At 49.3% G+C, this 25,422-nt stretch overlaps 8 protein-coding genes across 8 annotated transcripts; 5 read left to right on the top strand and 3 right to left on the bottom strand.

Moving 5' to 3' along the window:
- Positions 1 to 594: 594 nt before the first annotated feature.
- LOZ57_003948 (uncharacterized protein) lies at positions 595 to 2,707 on the top strand (the record flags this gene model as incomplete). Its single annotated transcript, XM_049252995.1, has 5 exons — positions 595 to 888; positions 942 to 971; positions 1,031 to 1,341; positions 1,398 to 1,519; positions 1,572 to 2,707. The coding sequence occupies 5 exons, from the start codon at positions 595 to 597 to the stop codon at positions 2,705 to 2,707; spliced, it is 1,893 nt and encodes a 630-aa protein (XP_049108164.1).
- Positions 2,708 to 3,495: 788 nt separating this feature from the next.
- Positions 3,496 to 4,845, bottom strand: LOZ57_003949 (uncharacterized protein; the record flags this gene model as incomplete). Its single annotated transcript, XM_049252996.1, has 1 exon — positions 3,496 to 4,845. The coding sequence occupies one exon, from the start codon at positions 4,843 to 4,845 to the stop codon at positions 3,496 to 3,498; it is 1,350 nt and encodes a 449-aa protein (XP_049108165.1).
- Positions 4,846 to 7,234: 2,389 nt separating this feature from the next.
- On the top strand, positions 7,235 to 9,415 carry ZWF1 (Glucose-6-phosphate 1-dehydrogenase; the record flags this gene model as incomplete). Its single annotated transcript, XM_049252997.1, has 9 exons — positions 7,235 to 7,278; positions 7,528 to 7,600; positions 7,652 to 7,672; positions 7,741 to 8,085; positions 8,149 to 8,346; positions 8,399 to 8,483; positions 8,537 to 8,821; positions 8,875 to 9,246; positions 9,303 to 9,415. 9 exons carry the CDS (start codon positions 7,235 to 7,237, stop codon positions 9,413 to 9,415), a joined length of 1,536 nt encoding a protein of 511 aa, XP_049108166.1.
- A 2,889-nt stretch (positions 9,416 to 12,304) lies between these two features.
- Positions 12,305 to 14,159, top strand: LOZ57_003951 (uncharacterized protein; the record flags this gene model as incomplete). The annotated part of the gene is made up of 6 exons (XM_049252998.1): positions 12,305 to 12,463; positions 12,553 to 12,619; positions 12,669 to 12,740; positions 12,795 to 12,984; positions 13,046 to 13,161; positions 13,213 to 14,159. 6 exons carry the CDS (start codon positions 12,305 to 12,307, stop codon positions 14,157 to 14,159), a joined length of 1,551 nt encoding a protein of 516 aa, XP_049108167.1.
- Positions 14,160 to 14,934: 775 nt separating this feature from the next.
- LOZ57_003952 (uncharacterized protein) lies at positions 14,935 to 15,561 on the bottom strand (the record flags this gene model as incomplete). The annotated part of the gene is made up of 2 exons (XM_049252999.1): positions 14,935 to 15,366; positions 15,445 to 15,561. 2 exons carry the CDS (start codon positions 15,559 to 15,561, stop codon positions 14,935 to 14,937), a joined length of 549 nt encoding a protein of 182 aa, XP_049108168.1.
- A 734-nt stretch (positions 15,562 to 16,295) lies between these two features.
- On the top strand, positions 16,296 to 17,799 carry PIC2 (Cu/Pi carrier; the record flags this gene model as incomplete). Its single annotated transcript, XM_049253000.1, has 6 exons — positions 16,296 to 16,592; positions 16,688 to 16,852; positions 16,922 to 17,175; positions 17,243 to 17,588; positions 17,645 to 17,664; positions 17,727 to 17,799. 6 exons carry the CDS (start codon positions 16,296 to 16,298, stop codon positions 17,797 to 17,799), a joined length of 1,155 nt encoding a protein of 384 aa, XP_049108169.1.
- An 877-nt stretch (positions 17,800 to 18,676) lies between these two features.
- Positions 18,677 to 18,943, top strand: LOZ57_003954 (uncharacterized protein; the record flags this gene model as incomplete). Its single annotated transcript, XM_049253001.1, has 2 exons — positions 18,677 to 18,700; positions 18,776 to 18,943. 2 exons carry the CDS (start codon positions 18,677 to 18,679, stop codon positions 18,941 to 18,943), a joined length of 192 nt encoding a protein of 63 aa, XP_049108170.1.
- An 850-nt stretch (positions 18,944 to 19,793) lies between these two features.
- On the bottom strand, positions 19,794 to 23,292 carry LOZ57_003955 (uncharacterized protein; the record flags this gene model as incomplete). Its single annotated transcript, XM_049253002.1, has 6 exons — positions 19,794 to 19,867; positions 19,925 to 22,377; positions 22,431 to 22,659; positions 22,720 to 22,813; positions 22,880 to 23,037; positions 23,121 to 23,292. The coding sequence occupies 6 exons, from the start codon at positions 23,290 to 23,292 to the stop codon at positions 19,794 to 19,796; spliced, it is 3,180 nt and encodes a 1,059-aa protein (XP_049108171.1).
- Positions 23,293 to 25,422: the final 2,130 nt, after the last annotated feature.

Here is a 25,422-nt window from a genome sequence, read left to right on the forward strand (position 1 = left end):
GTCGATCCCGTATTTTCGACGGCGAAGCTTTTGTCGAGCCAGGCTAACCCCGTTTTAACTCCGGCGCGACCAGCCCAAGGCCGGCATTTTCGATCCGTTCTTTGGGTGACCAGCCAGCACGGAGATATTGTGGTTGGTGGGAGGAAGCCCAATACGGCGAACTGGCGGACTTAACGATGGGCGGCACCCTGCGACGGTCAATTAATTTGCAGCACTACTATGGTGATTACGATGATGACTCGGCATCGCGTGAAGGTCCGCGACCCACTCAAGGGTGTATGGTGCTTTTCGTCTGACTCCCGACAATAAAAACGATGCCTACTCTCGCTGGCAAAGCCGGGTATTGCATTCACTATATATACCCATGCACTCTGCATACTAGCCTCCTGCATCTGAGGTGGGATTATTTGTCTTGGAACAAACAGCGAAGCAACTGCCCTGTGCCGGGGGCTTTGCCACAGCCGTCTTAGCCTTCGTCAGGACCGAAGGACCCGAAAAGCTTGTCTTGTACTTACAAATCCCGCGTGAATCTTGGACAGGCACCCGTTTCTTCCCCGGATATCGTGCGCTGCTCAGCAAGAACACGCCGAGACCATGACTGAGCCCATGGATCGCACCAAAAAGGAGGCACTTTCTGCTGGTTCGAGCGAGACTGCAGTGGCGGGCGCCGCTGAGTCGACCTCGGCGCAGATGGAGGTAGATGGAACTCGCCAGGAAAAAAAACTCTCGCCTTCTTCTTCATCGACGCACTCCAAGGATCAAACCGGGGAGCGTGGCTCGCCGGAATCGCTCTCGCCGGGCGAAGAGCATAGCCCCTTGCAATTGACGCCGTCGCAAAGTGAAAGGATGAACAAGAAGCAGGTGATGGTCATCATGGGCGCATTATGCGTAAGGATATACACTCCTAGGGTATATTGCGTGGTAGCTAACTGATTTGATAGCTGGCGCTTTTCCTAGCTGCATTAGATATGGTCTGTTCCCTCTGCTACCCGGCCTTGAAGAATCCACTGCTGACTCTCCACGCCTTCAGACGATTATCTCCACTGCTTTACCCACCATCGCGGCTAAGTTTCATGCCAATGAAACTTCATACACATGGATGGCATCGTCGTATCTCCTTGCCAACGCCGCATGTTTGCCTCTTTGGGGAAAACTCAGTGATATCTGGGGCCGCAAGATCATCATTCTCCTAGCAAACATCCTGTTCCTAGTTGGTAGCTTAATATGCGCCTTGGCCAACAGTCTTGCCGTATTTCTTGTTGGCAGAGCTCTACAAGGTATTGGAGGAGGTGGAATTATCATTCTAGGTCAGATCTGCGTAAGTGATCTGTTCAGCGTAAGGTGAGTCATTCTTCGGCCTTGTACTTTGGATTCTTTCTAATGGTATAATTTTCCAGAGAGCGACCTGTGTATTATGCTATGTTTGGTGCGGTTTGGGCCATCGCCGGCTCACTCGGCCCTGTTATTGGCGGAGCTTTAACCCAGAAAGTCACATGGCGATGGTGTTTTTATATCAACCGTAAGTCAAATCTACAATTTTTGGTACTTCAATATGCTAAATGACAATGCAGTTCCTGTGGGAGGTGTGTCGTTCTTGATTCTTCTTATTTGGCTTAAGATTGAGTCACCCAAAACTCCGCTTCTTGCTGGCCTTCAAGCGATTGACTGGCTGGGAACTTTAACGATCATCGGTGGCACCATCATGCTTCTCTTCGGACTGGAATTCGGAGGAATTACATACCCTTGGAAGTCTGCAACAACGATCTGTTTGATTATTTTTGGCGTCGTTACCCTAGGACTCTTCTGGGTCGTCGAACGGAAAATCGCCAAATACCCAATCATCCCCACCACCATCTTCGAATCTTTGAGCAATATCTTCACTCTCGGCGTCAGCTGGTCCCAATCCAGTCTTTTCATTGCCGGAGCATACTATCTCCCAATTTACTTCCAAACCGTACTGGGTGTGGGCCCAATTCTCAGCGGTGTCTACATTCTCCCGCAGGTCGTCGGACTAGCCGTACTGTCTATCGTTGCCGGATTCGTCATTCGTAAAACGGGCGACTACCTCTGGATCATGCGCATTTCCTTGGTGATCATGACTCTAGGCTACGGACTTCTCATCGACCTTAAACCCTACGCATCCTGGCCGCGCATTATTATCTATCAGCTCATTGCCGGTATCGGCATTGGCCCAAACTTCCAAGCACCCCTTATTGCCATCCAATCTGTTGTGAAGCCCTCGGACGTCGCCTCTGCCACCTCAACATTCGGGTTCACGCGCCAGCTCTCGACATCCACGTCTCTCGTCTTTGGCAGCGTGGTCTTCCAAAACGTCATGAAGCAGTCAGCATCTAAGATCAGAGAGGCGCTTGGCCCTGAGCTCGCACCAGCGTTCCTTGGCACCATCGCAGGCTCGAACATCGAAAGCTTGCATCTTCTTAACGACGCGCAAAAGCACGTCGTATTTGTAGAATACACCCATGCCTTGAGTCGACTGTGGGTGTTTTACACCGTGGTTGGAGTCCTGGGATGTCTTTTTAGCCTTGGGATCAAGAAAAAGGAGCTGAGCCAGAAGCACGAAGTCACAAAAACCGGCCTTGCGGAGCAAGAGCGCGCGAGAAAAGAAAGAATCGCGGAGGAACAGGAGAAGAAGAGACAGAAGGCCCAGCGAAACGGCGCCCAACGCGAGAAGCAACAGGAGGTTTAGCCATGGCCTACACATTTCGTATATACCAAGGGAATTCTACGAATACCCTACTCTTTACATACACTATAATGATATTCCTGCAGCTTGTGGATGGCACTACTCGTATCTTTCAACACACTTCCTGCCATCCGCATTATGCATATCTACAGTACTGATATAGCTCGATGATACCCGCAGCCAAGGCGCATATGGATTAATATTTGTAAATAAGTATTGCACAAAAGTACTTTTCAAATGGAATTAGGCAAGGCGTAGTATGAGACTAAATACTTATCATAATCTTGATTTTAAACATCCTCTCAGCCCCTCATTCACCTTGTTGGGCTTATGTACATTTTCATTTCCTTTTCCTTTTCCTTTTTTTAAAAAAAGGGGGAAGCCGTGCTCAGGGTTAAAATCCACACCAGTAGTCCGATCCTAGATTGCGACAGAGACATGCTAAAGAGAGAAATAAAGAAAAGAAAAAGAAAGAAACAGGAGAGCGACAATTGGGTGTGCTTGAATAGCTGGGGAAAAGGCAATTGAAGTTATTACCCTTCCACCCACAGTGTTCAAAGATGAGGTAAATGACCACGGAACAGCAATGTAAAACGGACAAAGCACTTCCTGTGACAAAAAGAAATTAAAAAAAGGGGGTTCCAATTTGGGTTCAAAAAACATACATCACATCGTATTGGCCTGGCCGGAGGGAGGGTCACTGATAGTTCGTTTTCAGAGATAGACTTCGGATTCTCTTTTCGATTTCAATGGTTCACCTCGCCTTGGCTGGACACAACAAGAGGACAGGATTAGGGGTTAAAAAACCCAGTCAAGGCCAGAGCTCTGAGCTTCAGATACTCCGGATCATTCTTGGCAAGAAAGCGGATCAAGTGGGAGGACTTGCGAGCACTGCGCGCGAAGTCGAGAGCGGTCAACCCGGCATCGTTGCGGATCGTCACATTTGCACCATGCTTGACCAGAACGGCGGCAACGCGGTCGTCTTCTGTCATGTGCAAAGCGGTATTGCCATCCATGTCCTGGGCGTCGAGGTCGGCGCCGGCGGCGATGATCTTGGTGGCGATGCTGGCTGACCGCGCGGTCACTGCGAAATGCAAGGCCGGAGCTCCGTCGTCGTCGCGGGCGTTGACGTTCATGCCGATGTCTAGCAAATACGGCATGGATCGATGCCTGTGTCGCTTGATGGCCCAGATCAATCCCGACCTGCCGTTGTTATCAGGAATTCTTCTGTTAAGGCCGTGGCCGAGGAGAAATTCGATGGATTTCGCTGGACAATTGGCACACGCATGGTGAAAGGCTGTGGCTCCGCTTACATCGATGGCGTTGATGTTTGCACCATTGTCGATCAATGTCAGCACGGTGTTTTCGTACCGGGTCTGAGATTCGCCGCGATAGATGGAGCTGTGCATGTAAATGAGCGGCGTTTGCTCCGATGGAGACCTAATTTCGACTGCAATGCCGCTGTCGATGAGGAACTGGCAAGTCAGAGGCCGATGGCGCCTCGCCGCTCTGTGAAGCACAGACTCTCCATCCTTTCCGATCAGAGTCAATTTAATTCCCTCTTTGATAAGGAAGGCGATGGTGGGAACATCTAGGGTTCCATAGACGCAGTTCAGAGTCCACTCCGGCTCATCATTCAAGCAAACCACGTCGGCACCTTTCTCCACAACAAGGCGAACCAAAGAGTCGCAGCCGCTTTTAATGGCGGCTTTCAAAGGCGTCATGGATTTGGCATACTCGGCGTTTACGTCAAATCCAGCATCGAACAGCAAAGCCAAGATATCAACGGCATTCGAGATGCAATATCTTTGCTCCAAATTGGAGAAGGAGGGCCTCAAGGACAGGAATAACTCCTCGAGTAAGGTTTCGCCGTGTTTGTTTTGCCCATGAACATCCGCTCCGGCGTCAAGAGCCATTTCGACAGTAGTAGGGCTGCCATTTTTGATTCCCCACGAGATCGCTGGGGCCTTTTTCCACTTCATTTTAATGTCACGGCGGTACAGATAGTGGTTTAACAGATCATAGAGCCGATGGCATGTTTGGGCGAGATTGTTGAGGTCACGTTGGGTGTCCGTTTGGTCTGCAATCTCGAGCAGCAGCTCTGGAGAGAGAGTTGCAAGCTCTAGCGGAATTTTTTCCATGGCAAATTAGCTCCTGGAAGCACACAAATAAGAGGTCTAGGCCAGTGTATTTTGTTTAGTATAAAATATCTCTCGAAACGTGTGGAGATCGGGGATTGCAATGCACGTACTGACGAGGAGAGCCAATGGGCGAAAAAAATTCAGCTTCAGCTTTGAGGATGAAGCAAAAAGCAAGATGAGAATTGTTCTGCAAGTAAGAGTAAAGCAATAGAGGAAGTAAATCCTGGACTTTGAAGATGTGTAAGAGTTGGTGTGAGAGCCAGAGAGAGTATGAAATAAGGGCTGCTCAGGGAGGAACACAAGCAGCCAGCATGACAAAGTACAAGCTGAAGAGAAAAATCGTGGAAGAAAGTGAAAAAGAGCGGCAAAGAAAGGGAGGTTCCTTTGAAAGCGTGCCATGAAGCTATGCCGAGAGAAACCAGCCAGGGCGCACGAACGTGCGTGGGCTGGGGACATAAACGCATGGAAAGAGAAAGCAGTGCACGGAAAACAGAGCTGGGCAGCACTACACTGCACAGCACAAGGTGGCTACATGTTCCTTGGGGGAGACTTTTTCGTATATGGTTGGGGTGGCCGTTCTTCATCTAAATGGGCGATAGATGGCAGGAGAAGAATGCAATACCAGGAGGAATGCAGGATCACAAGGTCAATCTGAAAAGATGTAAAGCAAAGTTGTTTTTCTCTGTAAAAGTTGACATATCGTCCTTGATAGGATACACTGAGATATTCCATAGAAGAACCTAGGGGCGCAGATATAATAGGGCAAACATAATAAGCCATGAGGATACCCAGGAGGTACCTTCGGCAACAGATCTGTCCAGCCAGTAGAGATTACTGGGTAACTAGCTAGTAGTACGGGCTCGGTCCGTTCCCGTAGCGCAAACTGCCAGCGCCGGAGGCCCTCAAGAGGCCTCTAGAGAGGGATTCGGGGTAAGAACGACATAAGAGGCAGGTGAGGTATATAGTAGGGCACAGCACAGCGGAAATCAAAAGAACGCAAGATCGCAACACCCAGCCAGAAGAACAGCTCTGTACCCCTTCTCCGACCTCACCGCAGCTCACAGCCAGTATCTACCAGGAGGCAGGTGCTTGTCAAGGCTTGTTAGCTTCGCAGCACTTCCCAATAGCTGGTAACATTCAAGCTGCGAAGGCACACAGAGTGACGGTGCATGAAAGAGCATGCAGGGCGTGTTCGAGACGGTCTGACACTGACACCGACAGCGACACTGACCTGACAGCGCCGAGCTCGGGCTGAGGCACAAGGGCGCGCTGAAGCGCACGGAGTCGCGAGCGTGCGCCCTTTTCCCACGACGGCGTACGGCGATGCGCATGAAGCACGGATCGACGTCGCCCGTCGGCGAACAAAGAAAATCTGATAAGATCGGGCTGGCGGCGGCGGGCAGGACTCGACGGGCGTGCAAAGAGAGAAGAAAGAGAGAGAGAAAGAAAGAGATGCAGCAGCAGCGGCTTCACGACCAGGACGACGACGAAGCCGCCGTGGAGCGGGCTGGCAACCCCCGGCCGAGTCGGTGTAGGATCGAGACCAGCGTGAAACGGACCTGAGGAGCCCTCCACTGCGCTCCGCAGGCCCCTGGCAGCACCGAGGCCGGCAGCGCGGCGTCGACTCGGAGAGACGGCTGCGCGCACGTCTCGGCCGCCTTTGCAATAGTACAGTTGATGATGCCTCCAGGGCAGGCCGAGCTGCACGATCGACCACCCCGGCCGCGCGACGGACGGCGGAATCCGAGGCCCTTCGCCCCCAGGGCTGGCGCAGGGTCGCGGAGGGTTCGCCGGTCTTCTGGAAGCACAATCCTTCGGCTAGGTACATAGTTAGTTAGTTAACTAGTTAGTTAGTTAGGGAGTGAGCAGCGAGCTAGTTAGCGCGGGCAGCGGCACAGCTCGATCGCGGGTCTCATTTAGTTACGACGGGGGTGTGTCAGCGAGGGCGAGGGCGAGGGCGAGGCCGCGTAGTGTCGCATCGCGGCGACAAGCAATAATCGCAGCACGGCCGCGCGCGCACAATACGAGCGTCGAGAACCTTAGGGAGTTGGCTGGCTAGCTAAGTTAATTAACTAGTTTGTTGCTCCCGGGCTGACATCACTGGCACAGCTTCTGCCAGCTCCGGCCCTCCACACGCCTTCGCCCCACCACCACCGCCGCCAACAACACCTCGCATCCTCTGCCTCCAGCTGCCAGCTGCCAGCTCCCCGCGCCCGTCCTGCTCGCGCTCTCTCGTCTGCTGGCCTGCCTGTCCTCGCTGCAACCGCTCCCGCCGTGCGCCCTCCGCAAAGCTCGTCCTGCTGCTCGCTCGCTGGGCCGCACACCTGCCAGAGACTGCCTCACCAGCCGCGGCTCACCCTCAGCCCAGGTTACGTCTCGCAATTGCACAATGCCGCCGTCCGCAAACCACGCGGGGGATCCCCACACGGCCAGGTGAGTGGTTTTTCTGTGTGTTGTGCGCAGTGCTGTGGCCGCCAGTTGTGCCCTGCAGACTGCGTGTGCTTGTGTGTGTGAGTCAGCTAGTTGCTAGCCAGAGTGCTTCCAGCAGAGAGTTGTGAAAAAAGTGTGATTGATCTGGGACTGCTATTCTGAGGCTGCTCCTGGGTGAAAACACAAAATGCAGCAGCAGAAACAGCGGATAAGATGCCATAGTCGGCCCTTCGGCTAACTTTTTATGCGTAGTGCAAAAGAGCTCAAAGATGACACCATCATTGTCGTCCTCGGCGCATCCGGCGACCTGGCGAAAAAGAAAACGGTAAGAGCATTCTCTATTGTCGTATGTGATAGCTAGTGCTAATTCTTGCAGTTCCCGGCTCTGTTCGGCCTTGTAAGTAGCTCCTCTCAGCCGCCCGCACCTCCCACTGCAGCCTCGAATACTCATTGAACTCTCCCCAGTATCGCAACAAATTTCTCCCCAAAGACATCAAAATTATTGGATATGCCCGAACGAAAATGGATCATGCCGAATTCATCAAACGCGTGCGCTCGTACATCAAGGTCCCCACAAAGGACATCGAGGAGCAGCTAGCTGGCTTCTGCGACCTCTGCACCTACATCCCCGGCCAGTATGACGAGGATGACTCCTTTGTTACATTAAACAACCACCTGGTGGAGCTAGAGAAAGGAAGGAAGGAGCAAAATAGAATATTCTATATGGCTCTGCCCCCAAGCGTCTTCACAACCGTGTCGGAGCACTTAAAAAAGAACTGTTACCCCGAAAATGGCATTGCAAGAATTATCGTGCGTCTTGCTCCCCCGCTGCATGCTATTGAAGAATTTGTTACTTATTTATTGCATATCTAGGTCGAGAAGCCGTTTGGCAAGGATCTCCAAAGCTCCCGCGACCTCCAGAGAGCCCTCAAACCCAACTGGAGAGAAGACGAGGTCTTCCGTATTGATCATTACCTCGGAAAGGAAATGGTGAAGAATATTCTCATCCTCCGCTTTGGAAATGAATTCTTCAATGCGACGTGGAATCGCCACCACATCGATAACGTGCAGGTATGGACATGGCCGGAGAGTTCAAGGAAGCAAGAAGTCTAATACACCATAGATCACATTCAAAGAACCTTTTGGCACGGAAGGTCGAGGCGGATATTTTGACGAGTTTGGAATCATCCGTGACGTTATGCAAAACCGTTAGTTTCCTCGTTCCCGTTCTTTCAACGCCCCGATTAACCTTCGCGAGCAGATCTACTCCAGGTGCTCACTCTACTGGCTATGGAGCGGCCTGTATCTTTTTCTGCTGAGGATATTCGTGACGAGAAAGTTCGTGTTCTACGAGGCATTGACCCGATCTTGCCGAAAAACGTCATCATTGGGCAATATGGTAAATCGCTGGATGGTACCAAGCCGGCTTACTACGAAGATGATACTGTTCCAAAGGGATCTAGATGTGCCACCTTTTGCGCCATGGTTGCGTACATTAAGAATGAGCGCTGGGATGGTGTTCCATTCATTTTGAAGGCTGGAAAAGGTATTGTCTTTACAATGGCGTGGTTGTTAGCGCAATTACTTACATTTCCACAGCGTTGAACGAGCAGAAAACCGAGATCCGCATTCAGTTCCGCGACGTGACCTCTGGCATCTTCAAAGACATCCCGCGCAATGAACTTGTCATCCGCGTGCAGCCCAACGAGTCCGTCTATATCAAGATGAACTCCAAGCTTCCCGGCCTTTCCATGCAGACCGTCGAAACAGAGCTCGATCTCACCTATCGCCGAAGATTCTCTGACCTGAAAATTCCAGAGGCTTATGAGTCGCTGATTTTAGATGCCCTCAAGGGTGACCACTCGAATTTCGTTCGTGATGACGAGTTGGATGCGAGCTGGAGAATCTTCACTCCTCTTCTTCATTATCTCGATGAAAATGAAGATATCACCCCCATGGAGTATCCATATGGTACGTACTCTCTGACTGTTTTCTTACAATTTCTATCTTCTAACCAAATATCGTAGGCTCTCGTGGTCCCGCCGTGCTCGATGACTTCACCGCGTCGTTCGGATACAAATTCAGCGACGCCGCTGGATATCAGTGGCCGACGACGAATTCTCCAAACAATCGGCTGTAGCTGTTCCCGCGGTTTTTTTCTTTTATGGCGCATAACTATTTTCCAGCGCAACATTCCCCGTTACTGTGATGCATGTACGAACGAACCACCCTTCAAAGAACGAAAAAAAGGTAGTTAGTTGGCTGTTTAGATCTAGCAGGTTTTTTTTATGTTTCTTTTTAGCTTTTTTTACTGAATACATACATGCAATGGTGACATCAATTGGAGAGAGACGATCTGGCTGTCGGGTCTTTTATGACTTTTTTTTTTGAACCCCATTGCTTTACGATTATTTCTTTCGCTTTTTTGAGCCATCATTTTGCGCGGTTTTCTATTTTCCCATGTTTTCCTGCTAGGTCCTTTTTTTTTCTTTTCCAATTCAACATATACCTTTCCACAAATCCGAACCAGACGGAAGGGTCAGAGCTCTAGATTCACGGTCCAATCCTGGGCACCGGAAATATGTCGATTACAAAGGAGCTTTTTCAAAAGGGAGGGTTAGTTACCCACTTAATTGGGCATGATGACTGGAGGGGTATTCGGGCTTAAGATAGAAATAGATTCCATCTAGCGGAATTAGCAGCAATGTCATAAATACCATGACTTACCTCGTCGAGAAGGCCTGTTGCCTGGCTCAAGAAGACACCAAGTTCGGGGCGGTGCGAGGGCTTTTTAAGCGATGACTACTTTCTGATCGTACCAACGAGCTCTGCTACCTCAACATAGTCTTCGTAAGTCCGCTGTAACAGCAGTCGAGATGAAGCAAATGTCGACTTCCGAGTCAGGTTTGAGGAGGAAGAAGAGCCGAGACACAAGGGTAAGAATCCTGGAAATCGCACCCTCTGCCCTCTTGGCCCTTGTAAGATTAAATATTCCAAATCATCTGTTGTGCCATACCCTGCATAGTGAAATATCACAAGGTACCACCCAGGAGACTTTTCAGCTACCATTGATACCTGAGAAAGTGTTGGGCCTAATGGTCCACCCAGGTGTTCTGTCTGATAGAGGTAAAATACAACTCTTCAGCCGACGGCAAACCCAGAGCATTCAAGAAAGACTGAAACTTATGGGTATCAATTTCAGTAGCCGTGTCAATCATCTCCCATCTTATAGAAAGAGAAAGAAACTTCGGTAATGGCGGACCCTTTTAGTTGCCGTTTCGATTTTTTGGAGGGCTTTTCTCTAGATAGAAGCCCCCTTTTTTGTTTTATTTTATTTTACTTCATTTTTGAATTTGCGGGTTAATTCAGGATCTGAAGCAAGATCCGTGACTGCCCGAATCCCCTAGATATTCCAATCAGCTTCGGCTGGCAGGGCAGCCTACACTCTACCCAGTTGAGCGCATGGGCTGCCCTCATTCTGGCTTCTGGATTTTATATATATAACGTATTACTGTTTTTCTGAAACAACGAAGGTGCCAGACTTGGTATATGTGGGGCAGCAAGGGAGGGTTGACGCATGGTCTATGGAATTCTGCCAGATGAAGTGGCTGTGTTCCAGAGAAGCAGAAAGTATGCCATATGCAAAGCAGAACAGCGACATGACAGCCCTCTACCTTTTGTGTCTCACCTCTCTCTCTCTCCCTCTTTGGCAGCTTTGACACCTTTGATGGCACTTGCTTGCATGTAACTAATGAGCAAATAAAGAAGCACCACATAAGTATTTGTGGGCTGTCGCCTCTCCCTCACTTGTTGGCAGCCTTTCGCTCTTTGACAGTTCGACAGCACTGGTAAGTGAATGGCTGTTATGAATGCTGTGGCTCCATGGTCATATTAGTAACAAAGTACAGAGTACTCCATAAGAAAAGTGAGAATGCGATTGGTGACATTAGAGCCTGCTAATAAGCAGGAAAGCGGAGAATGAAGTGAATGGAGGGTGGATGTGTGGAGCAGCGTGCGCTTCACATTGATGACATAGTTAACTAACTAAATAGTTACATACAGTAGTTACTCCGTAGTTACTTCTACGGGGCACTGAATCGCCATACGGGGCAATTTACTCCGGAACTCCGTAGACGACCTCCCGAAAAACCCATGGAACAACGCCTTAGCACACGCTGACACCCAGCTCCATTCATTTTCCTTTACATAACCTCATGTCCAATAGCTAGTCAAGTCCTAAGTACTAGGTAACAGTCTGGGGTGAATTCGTAGCGGGTTCCAGAGGAGTTAACCAGTTAGTTGGCTAACTAGTCACGGGAGTCGCCAAGACCACCAGCGCCCAGCTCCCATCACAACAGCTCTCAATTCATGGCTCCAGCTTCCCTGGTTCCATGAGTTTCATTGTTCGCTCTTTCTTCTCTTCTTTGACATTTGCCACCCGTCTGTAGGCTGCAGATATGCTCCTGGGACCATGAGCTGCCTGGATCTGAGAGGAAAGCATTTGTCTTTGATTTTACAGCTGCTGCACAGCCGCGCTTAACATAACGACGCGCAATTGTTGAATGCCATGCGACAAGCGGCATCATGGATGGGCACGCCCACCATCAAGGGGCGTACAGAGTCTCAGCGTATGGCTCTGCTGACATTTAGCTTAGTTGGTTTACAGTATGTCTGCTGCCTAATCACCCGTCAAAATGGTCTAAATATCCCGCGCCCTTGCATGATTCCTATTAAATTAGACTGTTCATACTGATAAGGGCGTTCTTGAAAGGTTTACCTGGGGAATTGAAATGACATGTAACTCCTCTGCTCCCAGTTTCCCGAGTACTGTTTCTTCGCGACCCCCTGCGCTTTGAAAACCCTCTCCTCGTCGCTACGCCTTCTCCCCATGACCGCACGCTCAAATTGATAGCTTACAATTTTCCCTCTACCAAAACCATCAGATTGCACCCCCTATCTCCTTCAACTCGGATTGACAAAGTCGCGAACCTCGCTGGTATGGATTGCGGGTCCGCTGTCTGGTCTGATAATGCAGCCATTGGTCGGCGTAATAGCCGATCGTTCAACGTCGAAATGGGGTCGCCGCCGTCCATTCATGATCGTTGGGTCTCTGGTGGTTGGGTTGTTCCTATTTATCCTTGGCTGGACATCAGAAATTGTTTCTGTTTTTGTCAAGGACCCACAATCGGTATGTTTCTGCTATGGGTTTCACACAGCCCATGTTATTTCAGGCCTTCGAAAGTTTCCGTTAAATATTGCAACCTAATGAGAGAATAGAGAAAGTCGGTGACTATAGCGGTAGCTGTAATGAGTATATATGCGGTTGACTTTGCGATTAATGTTGGTATGTGCAACTATACTATGTTTGTTTCGATTACTAACTGTCTGAGCAGTACAGGCATGTTGCCGTAGTTTAATTGTTGATACCTTACCTATCCCGCAACAGCAACTTGGCTCGGCATGGGGTAAGCAGAATTTTCTCTTTGCTTCAAACGCAGGTGTGCTAAGTAAGAATGCAGCGAGTAGGATGACAGCTATTGGTAGTCTTATTGGCTACGGAATTGGTTCAATCAACATGCTAAACACGTTTGGCACATTTCTTGGAAATACACAGTTCAAGCAAATGACAATAATAGCGGCATGTTCTCTCATTGGCTCCGTTCTTGTTACATCATATGCTGTGAAGGAAAGGGTATTGATATCAGTGAGGTTTGTGGAATATCACTCATCCATGCGCTTCGTAACTAGGGTACTAATACTATGTCAACAGAGACTCGGATAATCGCTCTGGCGTGATGAAAATCCTATCCCAGCTATTTCGGACCACATTCCGCCTACCACCTAGGATCAAAGCAATATGCTGGGCACAATTTTGGGCTTGGATTGGTACGTATTTCGGTGGTTTTATGAGTGCTCATATTTCTAACACGAAACTAGGGTGGTTTCCCTTTCTTTTCTATAGTAGCACTTGGGTTGGCGAGACATACTTTCGTTATGGAGCACCAAAATCCCAATTCGACAAGATAACAGACACCCTCGGCGAAGTTGGCCGCCTGGGAAGCTTGTCTCTTGTTATTTTTTCTGTGGTAACCTTGGTTAACTCTGTCGTGTTACCCTTCGCTGTTCTCTCACCGGGAAATGACAGGGGTGCTTTGACTCAACGACCTCCTCGTGGAGTTGTTCGATTTTTGAAGAAGATTTCTTACGTTCGGCCGGACTTACAGACGGCGTGGATGATATCGCATATTATGTTTGCTGGTACTATGGTTTTCGCGCCTCTAGCAAAGTCGGTAGCCTTTGCCACATTCCTTGTTGCCCTCTGTGGAATCCCGTGGACTGTCACCTGCTGGGCTCCGTTTGCTTTCATGGGAGTTGAAATCAATCGACTATGTCTATTGACGAGCCCATCACGTAGCTCTAATATTGCCATGATGGGTCCTGGAACTGGGCACAGAAACAACGCATACTTACCCCTTGAAACAACCGACGGATCGAATGGCGATCAGGAATTAGATGACAACAGTGTCTTGCGGTTAAATCACCGACTTGACGGCGAAAGTGACGCTAGCGACACGGAAGAGGATGAAATAGCATCAACAGGAGAGTTGGCTGGCATATATTTGGGTGTGCTCAATGTGTATACTACACTACCTCAATTTGTTGGCACATTTATCAGCTGGATCGTTTTCAGTATTTTTGAACCGGGCACGCCACCTACCGAAGGGCCACCAGCTCCAAACAACGAACATAGCAAATCAAAAGCCGCACAATGGCTTAATTTAGATACCGAAGGACCTAATGGGATTGCAGTGTGCTTGTTTATCGGAGCGATTAGTGCGATGATTGCAGCGGAGGCAACTAGGAGATTGAAATATGTCCGATAATTGTTGCTCTACAGATGTGATTAAAATATCCTGCGACACGCATCGACAACCCTGGATGTCACCCAGAATCGAAATATACGTGCAGGAACTAGAAGCTTACGACACTTTCACTCTAGGTAGAGTGATGGATAGTTGGTAAGCAAGAAACATGCAGACTAAGATAGTCTCGGTCCATCATGGTTCCCAATAGGAAGCCACCGCTATAATAAACGCGACTTTTACAGAACCAATTACCCTGCTTAAGCCCGAACTTGGATTGACTGACTCGATTTGTCGAACCTTTCCGCAACGCCCCCTATGATAATTCGTGGCTAAAGAATAATACAATTTTATCAACTCCATACGCCTATAATTGAAACGTGGCTTTCACAATTTGGCAGACCTGACTTTCGCAGAGTCAAGGCAGCCGGAGAAACATTCTTGGTGGCTCTTGTCCTTAGAATTACATCTAATATCAAACTTTTTGGCTCCCTTGGCTGGGGGATATCCAACTGTTCAGCCGTTTAGATTAAAAGAGGCTTTCTATACAGAGCTTCGAAACATCAAAGAAAGAGGTTGGACGATATTGGCGTTTTGTGATAGATAGAGTGCCCTATAGGTACGGAGGACAATCATTGGTGTCTATTTGCCTGTTTGAAAAATGTTGTATAACGATATCTCTTTCGTCATTGTGACCGATGGAACCCTTGTACCATACATTAGGAAAAGGCTCTGGTTGAGATGCCATACACAAGAAAGTAGCATTCAGAATATATCCCTAGAATCCAACCAAAGTTCAGGCTGGCCTCCTTTTCACGAACTGCTCTAAGTCCTCTCTCGTCGCAACCCCCAAAACGAACTTCCTACTCGCATCGGTCACAACTGCGAAATCCTGCTTGTCTCTCCTTTCCCCATCACCCATCTCGCCATTGAAAAACCTCTCCAGCTCCTCAAGCGGAGTATCCATCATAATGACCTTATACACATGACCTTTTCTTTGAAACTTCTGCATCGCTTTTTCTACTGGGTCGCTTTCCGTGACAGTGCCTTCTTGTATGAGGGACTTTAAGCGTGGGATGTTGAGGTAGCCGAGGAGTGAGCGAGATGTGGAGGAGATTACGGTGAGATGGGTGTAGTCTCGTTCGTAGGCGGCTAGAAGGGCGGAGGATATGGAGTCATGGGGGGAGGTGGATAGGGCTGGGGGAGGGTCGAGATCTTCTACAGTAGCCTGTGCAGTAGAATTGTGTCAGCTCAATATATTCTTCAAGTTCGGATTTCAGATGAGAAGGAGTGGGGGAGCCATTACGCCGCGGTATTTATCCGACCATGTTGTTGGCGCCTGGGATATTGAGGATAGTAGTGGGTTATTTATGGGGGATCTTTCACGCTCATATGCCTGAATAGCGGAGATATAAGACGTCATTTTATTTATTTTGTTTGGAGGCGTCCTGGTATTTCCCTTAAAGCACACCTTTGCTGTGCGGGGAAGGAATCTGGATGGTGGGGTGCTCTGCTGGAAACAAGCATAAAATAACCTAATTTAGGGGACGGCAGCGAGTTTGAGATATATAACTATAGGCTAGGAGCGTGCAGTTCGAACTAATTTAACGAGCTTCCATCCGTTACCTATGCTCCGTAAGTCGAAGGCCCTCGATGATAATCGCCGCAATGTTCGGTGAATTACGTAACATTGCGCCAAGCCATCGGTCATTCCATATGTGGTCTAGCGTACTAATAAACCTGCTATATTTAAAGCTGACATAATCTTGATCTCATACTTCCCCGTACTGAATACTCAGCTCTGACATCCACCTTCATCAGCTTGCATGTATTCCTCTAGTATTTCATTGAGAGAAATTCGCATTGCTTCATCAAATATCCCTTGTACAGTTTGCTGAATGCATGGAGGGCTTTGGTACTGCCCTCAGTATTTCCCTCGGACTTAAAGCTTAAAGCCGAGCTGAATTCCGGTCAACGTCTCTTCACTCTAGGAAAGGAAGATTCTGCTTGAGACATTCTAGTGAGCATGTTTACCATTTTCATGGTTATCTGCAGCACTGAGATGCTTCTTGTTTCACTCAAATCTTGGAAATCAGTCCATTAACTGTTTCCAGTTATATTGATCCGCTCTGCTGTCTTTGGTTCAGCATACAGATAATGCCTTCAATACTCCTTTCGCAAGAAGCTCTCGCCAAAGCTATCCAGACTCGTTACGGACTACAGCACGAACAGAAGCCTCAAGAAGGACAGCATGTTTCTGGCAATAAACAAAGACGTCTATTCCCAGCATGGAGTGCTGTGGACGACGTTAAGCATAAGGCTGAAGCCGTAGGCAATGCAGCTGCTAAGGAGTATGACAAAGCTAGCCAAAAGGCCCAAGCCAAAGCTGGCAAAATTGAGTTGTATTCGGCAAAGTATTATGCTGCTTGCACGTTTGGGGGTTTGCTCGCTTGCGTGAGTACAAGTCTAAACGGCTTTATTCTACATTTTTACTTTTCGTCTTTGTATTTAACTCCATTGCATTGACATTGAATAATGTGGCAATCTAGGGTTTGACGCACACTGCCGTGACTCCATTGGACCTGGCAAAATGCCGCTTGCAAGTCGACCCAACGATGTATAAGGGTAACTTTGACGCCTGGAGGAAAATAGGTCGTGCAGAAGGAATTCGTGGTATTTTAACAGGCTGGAGTCCAACCTTCTTTGGCTACTCGGTACAATGCGAATTTACTTTTCTCTGTGTACACGTTCCTACCACCTAGATCTGCTAATCCATCAAATAGGCGCAAGGAGCTTTCAAATACGGTGGTTATGAGTTCTTTAAAAAGTTTTATGGTGATCTCCTTGGTGAGGAAACTGCTACACGCTGGAGAACTTCAGTGTATCTTGCCGCTAGTGCTTCGGCAGAGCTGATTGCAGACGTTGCACTCTGTCCATTTGAGGCTGTCAAAGTCCGCATGCAAACAACAGTCCCCCCCTTTGCGACTGGGACATTTAGCGGAATTTCACACGTCACGGGGAAGGAAGGTATCGGAGGGTATGGTTGTATTTTTGATGAATCATCATACTATATACTGACAATACTGACATTTCATTTTAAACAGTTTGTACAAGGGGCTGTACCCTCTCTGGGGCCGACAAATTCCCTACACCATGATGAAATTCGCTTCTTTTGAACGGATTGTGGAAATGATCTATAAAAATCTTCCGGGTCAGAAATCAGATTACAACAAAGGTGCCCAAACTGCTGTTGCTTTTAGTGGCGGCTATCTTGCTGGTATTCTATGTGCTATTGTGTCTCATCCTGCAGATGTAATGGTCAGCAAGCTCAACGCCAACCGGCTGCCTGGAGAAGCATTTGGCACAGCGATGAGCCGCATCTACGGAGATATTGGTTTTAAAGGGCTGTGGAACGGGCTTCCCGTCAGGATCGTTATGATCGGGACACTGGTATGTAACCCACTGCCCATCCCTTACTTTTACCCCCAAGCTAACATGCACAATAGACTGGTCTTCAATGGATGATGTACGTTGCATTTTATAGATTTGTTACTCTACGACTAGGTATTTGCTAACGTATTCTTGCAGCTACGATTCATTCAAGATCTTTATGGGGCTTCCGACCACTGGAGGACCAAAAGAAGTCAAAAAGGAATCTTAAGTCTAGAAAGACCAATCGTAATTTTCCTTTAGCTTATGTTTCAATCCTATTTTCCAATAGTAGGCAGAAAAGTAGAAAAAAACTATCATATACAACAATACATCTAAAGAGCTCGTTATTTTCTCATATTTATCTTCCATTTATCAGCGACATCTTATCAGGGCGGAGATAAGATGATGTGAACTTTGATTGGCTCGGGGAAGCTTATCTTATCTCTGTCGTCTCCGCGGTCTTGGCATTATACGTCATTCGAGACTCGCAAAAGGGGAAACAGAGAATAAAATCGGGTGGTTTGGACATAAGTCCTAATATTTTTTGCTAGTTGACCTTTGAAAGGTACGAGATTGATCCCAGGACGTTTGAATAGCTTCATTCTTCAGCATATTATGGTGGGGTCAAACAAACCCATTGGCGAAACCCCGGACGGTGTTTTGGCACCCATAGTGTCTCATGGGCGTGGTGGTATGATAAACATCTACTCAAATTGTCTCTGTACGCCTTGGGCGAGTAATATCCCTTACTGATGCATATATCCTTGCATACAGGACAGGGCAATATACGCGCCGATGATACTCTGTACGTTGGCATTCCCCTTTTGCAATTTCACGGCACGGGCTGACAGAAATTCACATTCAAAGCTACGCTGATGGAGCGATAACTAGACAGGGTGTTGAGGGCGATCAAGGAGATGGCGCATACTCTGCTGGTGTTAGTATACCCCCCTAATTTCGATCCGATTATCTACCATTGCCGGTATAACAGCTAAAGACTGGGCTAGCGTGGAGGGATTGGAAATATTGGCTCGCCAGGAGTCAAACCCAACTCGTCGACGCCTCACGATAGGGACATCATCTCACCGTTAGCAGTCAGGCCCGACATGGAGGGTGATTATCATGTTGGAGTGAGTACTTCGGGAGAGAAGGCTGGGCACTTCAATGATTGGGGCCGGTCTAATGCATTTTCAATATTTATGTAGCGTGGTGGTCATGGTAACGTTTCTCATGAAGCAGATCGCAAAGCGGAAGATGCCAAAAATAGCGAGTCGAAACGACCAAAGGAGACGACGGCCTACGATGGCTCGAATAAGGATGGCGACGAGGGATTGGCTGATAGATTGAAGAATAAGATTTTTGGAAGAAAATAAGCGAGTGTAGGTTAGTCTATGGTGCTGACTAGACGGGTGGCTAGTAGTAACTCGTTACCAAGGCTCGTTGGTGTGTGGTTCTGTGTATTTAGTTTGCTGTTTAGATGTATACCTGTAGAACGGCTTGATAATAGCAGTTGAATATATATACTGTACAAAGCTTCGGTACGTAGTATGGTCAAGAGGAGCACAGCTAGGTTCAGTGGCATGTTCATTTTGCCAAAGGCTACCATCGGAAGTCGATTTCTGTAAAATAGATCAATTACTTCTGTACTATCAAATAGGTATTTTTTATTGACAAAGGAGAAACTGGGCAAAGCAGGCTGTGTGACAAGAGGAAAATGTCAGAGCAAGTAGCGTACAGTTGGGGTTTCGTGTGGGGGAGATCCAAAAAGCAAAGAGGTATCTAACAGGAGGATTTGGTGTACATTCAATTAATCGACTTGGTGGGCGATTGTACCGAAATCAGAAAAGAAAAATAAAAACGGACACACAAATATTCGAGAGTTCATAGGTAAATTCCCCATGCGTCGTTATCGTCCCATGGGGAACGGCTTCAAGGCAGTGAAGAAGAGAGATAAATCCACGAAAATGCAGGAGAGAAGTACAAAGAAATAATAAACGGTAAGTAATAAGACAAAGTACAGCACCCTGTTCTGGCACTGAAGGCTAAGAAACGCATTTCCATCTCTAAATCAATCGGAGGATGGGTATGTTATGAAAAAAAAAAAAAAAAAAAGGGGGGGGGGGGGTATCGATCCAATGATCTGAGATCAGAGAAGTAAAGTAGAAGAAAAAAAAAGGTTCAACCAGTTAATGAAGTAGCCAGTCAAAAAAATATGAAAACAGTCTATCGAGACGCTTCCATGTTCTTGGTCAACTCAGCAACACGAGCCCGAATGCGAGCAGCGCGCAGTTCAATAGCTAGGGTCATATGTTAGTTTTGGAGATGAAGCTTGAGATGTTGGGTTTTGCACTTACACTCCTGCGTTGAGTCCTGGTTACTAGACTTTTCGGGGATACTGTTTTTGACAACCGACTCCTCAGCAACTCCGGCTCTCTCAGCGGCGTTCTTTCTAATTTGCGCCCAGCGATCTTGGATCTGCGTCTGTGGGTCAACGGGAGCGGCAGTGGAGTTGGATACAACGTTCCCATTGACAGGCTTGCTGATAACTGGAGGCTTGACTGTTGGTGCAGCTGCAGGTGCAACTGGGGGTTCGGCCTTCGGTACAGGAGGCGGAGCAGCTTCTGGCATCTTGACAGGTGGAGGTGTTGGTGTCCGCGTAGGAAAGGACTCAGATATGGGCGTGTCCATTGGCACAAAAGCCGGTTGGTCCACAATAGGGCTCTGGTGGTCAAAGTTAGAGAAATGGCGATCTGCCTCGGCCTGTTCATCGGTATTAATACGAGACAGCTGGTCAAATTCGGCCTCTCTTCGGTGCTTTGGCGGTCCATCATACGCAGGCATTGCTGGAGCTGGAGCTGGGGTTGGAATAGGAGTCGGGTCGGGCGACGAAACTGGTGATGCAACAGTAGCAACAACAGCGGCGGCGGCAACGGGGGCAGGCTTTCGTTCCACGACAGGAGGGGTTGGTGATTTAGTAGCCGACCTCGCTGATTCATTGGATGGCTTTCTTTGACCAAAGTTTGACATGCGATTGGTGACTACAGTCTTTGGGGCCAACTGAGCCGGTGGTGCTGGACGGCTCTCGAGAAAAGCCTTTGTTGCCGCAGCTGCGGCCGCATTCTCCGTCGAGGACCTGCCCACGGGCTCGGACTTCTTCTTGCCGAAGAGTGCTTTGATTCCTGAGGTTCCTGGTTTTTTCTTCAGTTTATTGTGATCACGAGAGAATTCTCCAGATGGCCTGCCAGTGGATGGTATAACTTTAGGAAATGTTGGCTCACCAGGTTCTTGTTTCGTAGGGGTAGGCTCGGCTACCTGTGCTGGAGCTGGCACCTCTGGCGAAGTTTCCTTAGCCGGGGGCGGAGGCGCAGCTTCAGATGCAGGCTCCGGAGAGAAAAATTTCACCTCCTTTGGTGGGGGAGTTGGCTCCTTTTCTGCACTACGTCTGAGTCCAGTAGGTGTAGACGTTCCATTCCAGGCCATATCCAGATTTTCCGCGGGAACACCAGTACCTGCGCGGCTATTTCCAAGGTAAGCAGCTCGAACAGCATTCTTATCATAGTTGCTAGCCCATTTCATCGCATGAGATGCCTCATTCAGAATGGACGGCTGTAATGTAAGAACAGAGTTAGTCCTAGTTGAATACGTATCATCATGTCTGGTATGGGTTGCCATGGCTTGCTCCTGTTCCTCTCTATGTTTTCTTTGAAGTGCGGCTGCAGCGGCCTGTATCCTGGCATGTTGGTCAGGGCCAATACTGGTTCTGCTCGCCGGGAGACTACTGTTAGCAGATTTATACAGATCGCCATTCTTTTTGACGGTAGATTGACGCCGGGCCAATCTCCCTTTCCTAGTCCTGAAGCCAAAGAAAGTCTTTTTCTCTGCAATGTAGGCATCCGCATCGGGTTCCGGTGCCGCTCCTTTGACTTGCTCCTCCAGGATGAGCCATCGACCATTGGAAATAATAGTTTCGAGTAGCGCGCAACGACCAAACACTGCCTTGCGTGCAGCAGACTCTTCTCCAGCCAAGCTGGATATCCAAACCCACCAGAACGAATCATCAAGATCCAGGACAGAAATGCTGGCCAACTCGCCAGGGTCAAGAGTCGACCCTTGGTCAAATGAGCGCTTGTGAGATTGCGAACTTTGACCACGTACTGTGTGAATGGGCGGGAGGACTTTATCGGGAGGAAGAAGTAGGGGAGGTCGATCGTGGCTCTGGTTATCGTCTGCAAATCCGGTGGACAAGAAGTCTGCCCAAGATGGTGTAGTGGGCCGTCCAAGATCGGCTGTGCGTGATGCGGGTGCTGATCTTAGCCCAACTTGGCCGGACCGTTTGAGGGTCGAGTCCTCCTCTCCATCTGACTCCTCAATCGTGCTCCCAAACCCAACATCTTCGAAACGGGACCAGGAGGCATCGCGAAGGCTGGTAGAAGCTTTAGTTGTGGAAACATCTGACTGGTTAGTTGTGGAGATGCATCTAAGAACACGACGACACTCGTCGCTTAGAGCCTGAGCCGGATCATCAAAACTTGAGAAATTTCTGAGAATAACGTCGCTATCCCTATATTCAAAGTTCTTTGCACGTCGCAACAGGGCGAATGGGGTTGGGGAAACGGTATCGACAATCATAACGACTTTGGTAGTCCGAGATTGAAGCAAGGACGGTGCTTCAGGCGGGTACTCTGTCGCCTGGAGTAGGGTTTGTAGTGACAGAGGAAGAGTAGCAAAGCCATTAGTGCCACGGACGGAATCTGGGGAAAGTGACCGGAGATATGCAAAGAATAAATGACTTGTCGCATCGGCAGCACTAAGAGGCATTAGTATTTGCTCCCCAACATCTTTTCTAGGAGTGGAACATACCTAGTCCATGTCTTGTAGCTTGCTTCAAAACCCTTTCCAGTGTCGGTATGTTCAAACGCCCACCAGCCGGCATATCGGGAAAGCTTCCGGCCTCCAAGGCCATTTTTCTTTCCGTGAGCTGCAATAGCAGCCATGAGATCGAAAAAATCGAAGATAATTTTACTTCTGGCGTCTGACTCCACGCTTATTGGAATGAAGGTCGAGAAGGCATCACGAGCAAGCTGGGAATCTATAGGGGGCCAATTAGAACAGACCCTACAGAAAGCTCGTATAAAGATATTTTTCGTACCTTGTTCCCCAACCTTGAATAGCTCGTAGGCTTCCCATGTGACAATGCCTCCGGGAAGTCTACTCCAACACCATTTCATAACACTACAAAGCACCTAAAAGCGGAGTCGTTCTTTAGTTCCCGGTTTTCACGGAAGGAATTCAGGCCAAGTTGAACACACCATCGGCTCTGTGAGACGTAATTCTTGAACAAGACCTTCCCCACGATATGCTCTGGCTTTCTCTGGGGGAGGGCTAAAGTAATTACGAATGAATGTACGGGCGGCACTTGGGTCTGAAGTTGGGCGAAAGGGAAGTAGTAAGAAAGGGGTATCGAGAGCTACGCGGCAAAGGTAAATGAGCATCATCCACAGGCAACACATTTCCAAATCGACGATGTCTATAATCGGAAGAAGCACGTACCTCTGGCTTTCAATTCCCTGGTACATCCTCGCAACAACTCCTGTACCTCTTCTGGACTGACTTCCGTTCGAAGCCACGCATCTGTCCATTGGGGCTTCACGGGGCCAGTTGATTGTACGCCATTCTTCTTTTTCTTCCCATCCTTCCGAAAGACACGCGAAAAGAATGACATTATGTCGCGCAGCAGAGTCGTGCCTCTGGTTACGAGCGCTGTAGTTTAGGCCGAGCTAAGCCAAAGGCAGCACTCTCACGTTTCGTGAAAATACGGCCTTACAAACAAGGCAGCCAAGCGGATCACCTGGGTGACTTGGGGCTTGGTGGGTGCCCCCGATCGACGTTCAGTCAATCAAAATATAGATCGGATGACCAGCGGAGAGACGGCGACGGGGGGGTATCAGACAAAAACGGTCGAACAAGCTCGACAGGGCAAGCTCGAGCATACACGAACGAGCGACCGAACAGGCACTGAGGCGTGCAAAAAAGGCGTTTGAGGAGGCCAAAGACGCCTGGCCGGGAATTAAAGGGGGGATTGTGCGTGCGTTAGCGGGTGCGAGTCAGCGGCCCGTACGATCTGTGCATGGACAAGGGCAGTTAGCGGTGTTTGCAGACGCAAGCAAGGCCCCAGAACAGACAAATACCAGCAGGACTGACAGTGGATGTGCGTCCGGCAGTCTGGCCTAGTGTGGTTTCACCAGGCGCAGCATGCAGCAGGCGTCGAGGGGGGGGGAGAGCGAAGAGAGCGACAGGAAAGCAACGAAGAGGACAAACGAACGTGACGAATGGAACGGCGGCGGCGAGCACGCAGCAGACGGCAGGCCGGCGAGCGAGCAGCGGCAGGACAGCGACAGAAGAGAAGCGAAGCGAGAAAAAAGGAGTCGATGCAGTTTCAGCGGAAACACGTTGAAGACGGATCGTGACTTGGCGGGCGAGCGACGGGGCTAAGCTGCTAGCAGCGCGTTAGTGAGTGGGTGAGGCCGTTCAGGGGCCAGCAGCAACCACAACGCTCGCTCGCGCCAGAAGCAAAATAATAATGATAATGCACGCCGCGCGATGCAGCGCCCGCCACGCCGACCAGGCTGATCCTCTCTGCCATGGCCTGGCCTGCGAACTAGCCAGCTAGCGGCAGGCCACGCTCTCCTCCATACTCCATACTCTCTCTCGATCGGTTGTGAGCCTCTTCTCGCTCGCGCGGCCAGGCGATCGGCATCCAGACTCGCCTTCCAGGCGACGCAGCGCCCCCTGCTAGTCCCAACCGTAACCGCAGGCCAGCAGACGGAGCCGTGGCGGGCGGAACCTTGACGAATTTATTACTACTGTGCGTTCCTGAATACATCGCTGACATCCCCATCCCGTCGCACGTCTCAGTGCTTAAATCCACGACGTGACAGCTGGCCGCCGAGTCGCCCCGATCTACACGCAGCGCCTCTGTGCGTTTCCTGGACACCAGCTATGCTGTGCTCCGTATATGTCGAGCGTACGCGTCGCAGGCTGCGTCGGGGGTGTCGCCCCCGGGGAATTCGGGCAGACAACGCCTATCAGAGGCCCTCACGCCCGCCTCATTTTGCTGCCCGTCGCGGCTATACTGCTTTCATGCCAATGCTCCGACAGGATTGGGCTGCGTGCGCGAGCAGCCAGTGATTACAGGGACAGGGGCTTCAGACTGGCTTCTACGGACAGGGGTGCCGCCGCCAGTGCAAGTCGGTTTGAGGATTTGAGTTCAGCGCCTTGGGCTGCGTTCTGATTCGACGTCGCCGGGAGAGCTAGCAGCCGGAGTTTCGCGCTGTGACTTCTGCAAATATAAAGGACGGCCAGGCATGCCATGAGGTTTTGGAAACATTTGCACCGCTCCAGTCTATTGCTGGCTACGGGGCCATTTGCGTTGCCGGAATGCCGATACCACCTCCAAGGTGTGTGTGTGGAACACTAACCTAGCCTCATTAATGTGTGAAGCTGCGGTGAGATCCACACTCAGCACGCCACGCGATGCGAACCCTCGTGAAGTTTTCCTTTCTACGGAGTACTCCCTCTAAGAATCGGGCACCTCTACCTACGAGTCTCAGGAACGGAACCATGGAAGAAAACTCTATTACTGTTGCAACATTACCAGCAGGGCGCCAGAAAACCGCACAGGAAGAGCAAGAATACCAAATTCACAGAACCGCGGAAAGCAACCCATTTTCATCTCGCAATCGCAAGCCGTAAAATCATGACGAGATTAGAAAGAAACAGAGAAAGGAAGAAAGGGACCGACTTGGGAGGAGAAAAAGGGGGCGTCTTTTTTTTATAGATTCGAACTCATCGC

This window comes from Ophidiomyces ophidiicola, assembly GCF_022830035.1.
Source record: "Ophidiomyces ophidiicola strain CBS 122913 chromosome Unknown scaffold_14, whole genome shotgun sequence".
In the NCBI taxonomy this organism is placed as follows: Eukaryota; Fungi; Ascomycota; class Eurotiomycetes; order Onygenales; family Onygenaceae; genus Ophidiomyces; species Ophidiomyces ophidiicola.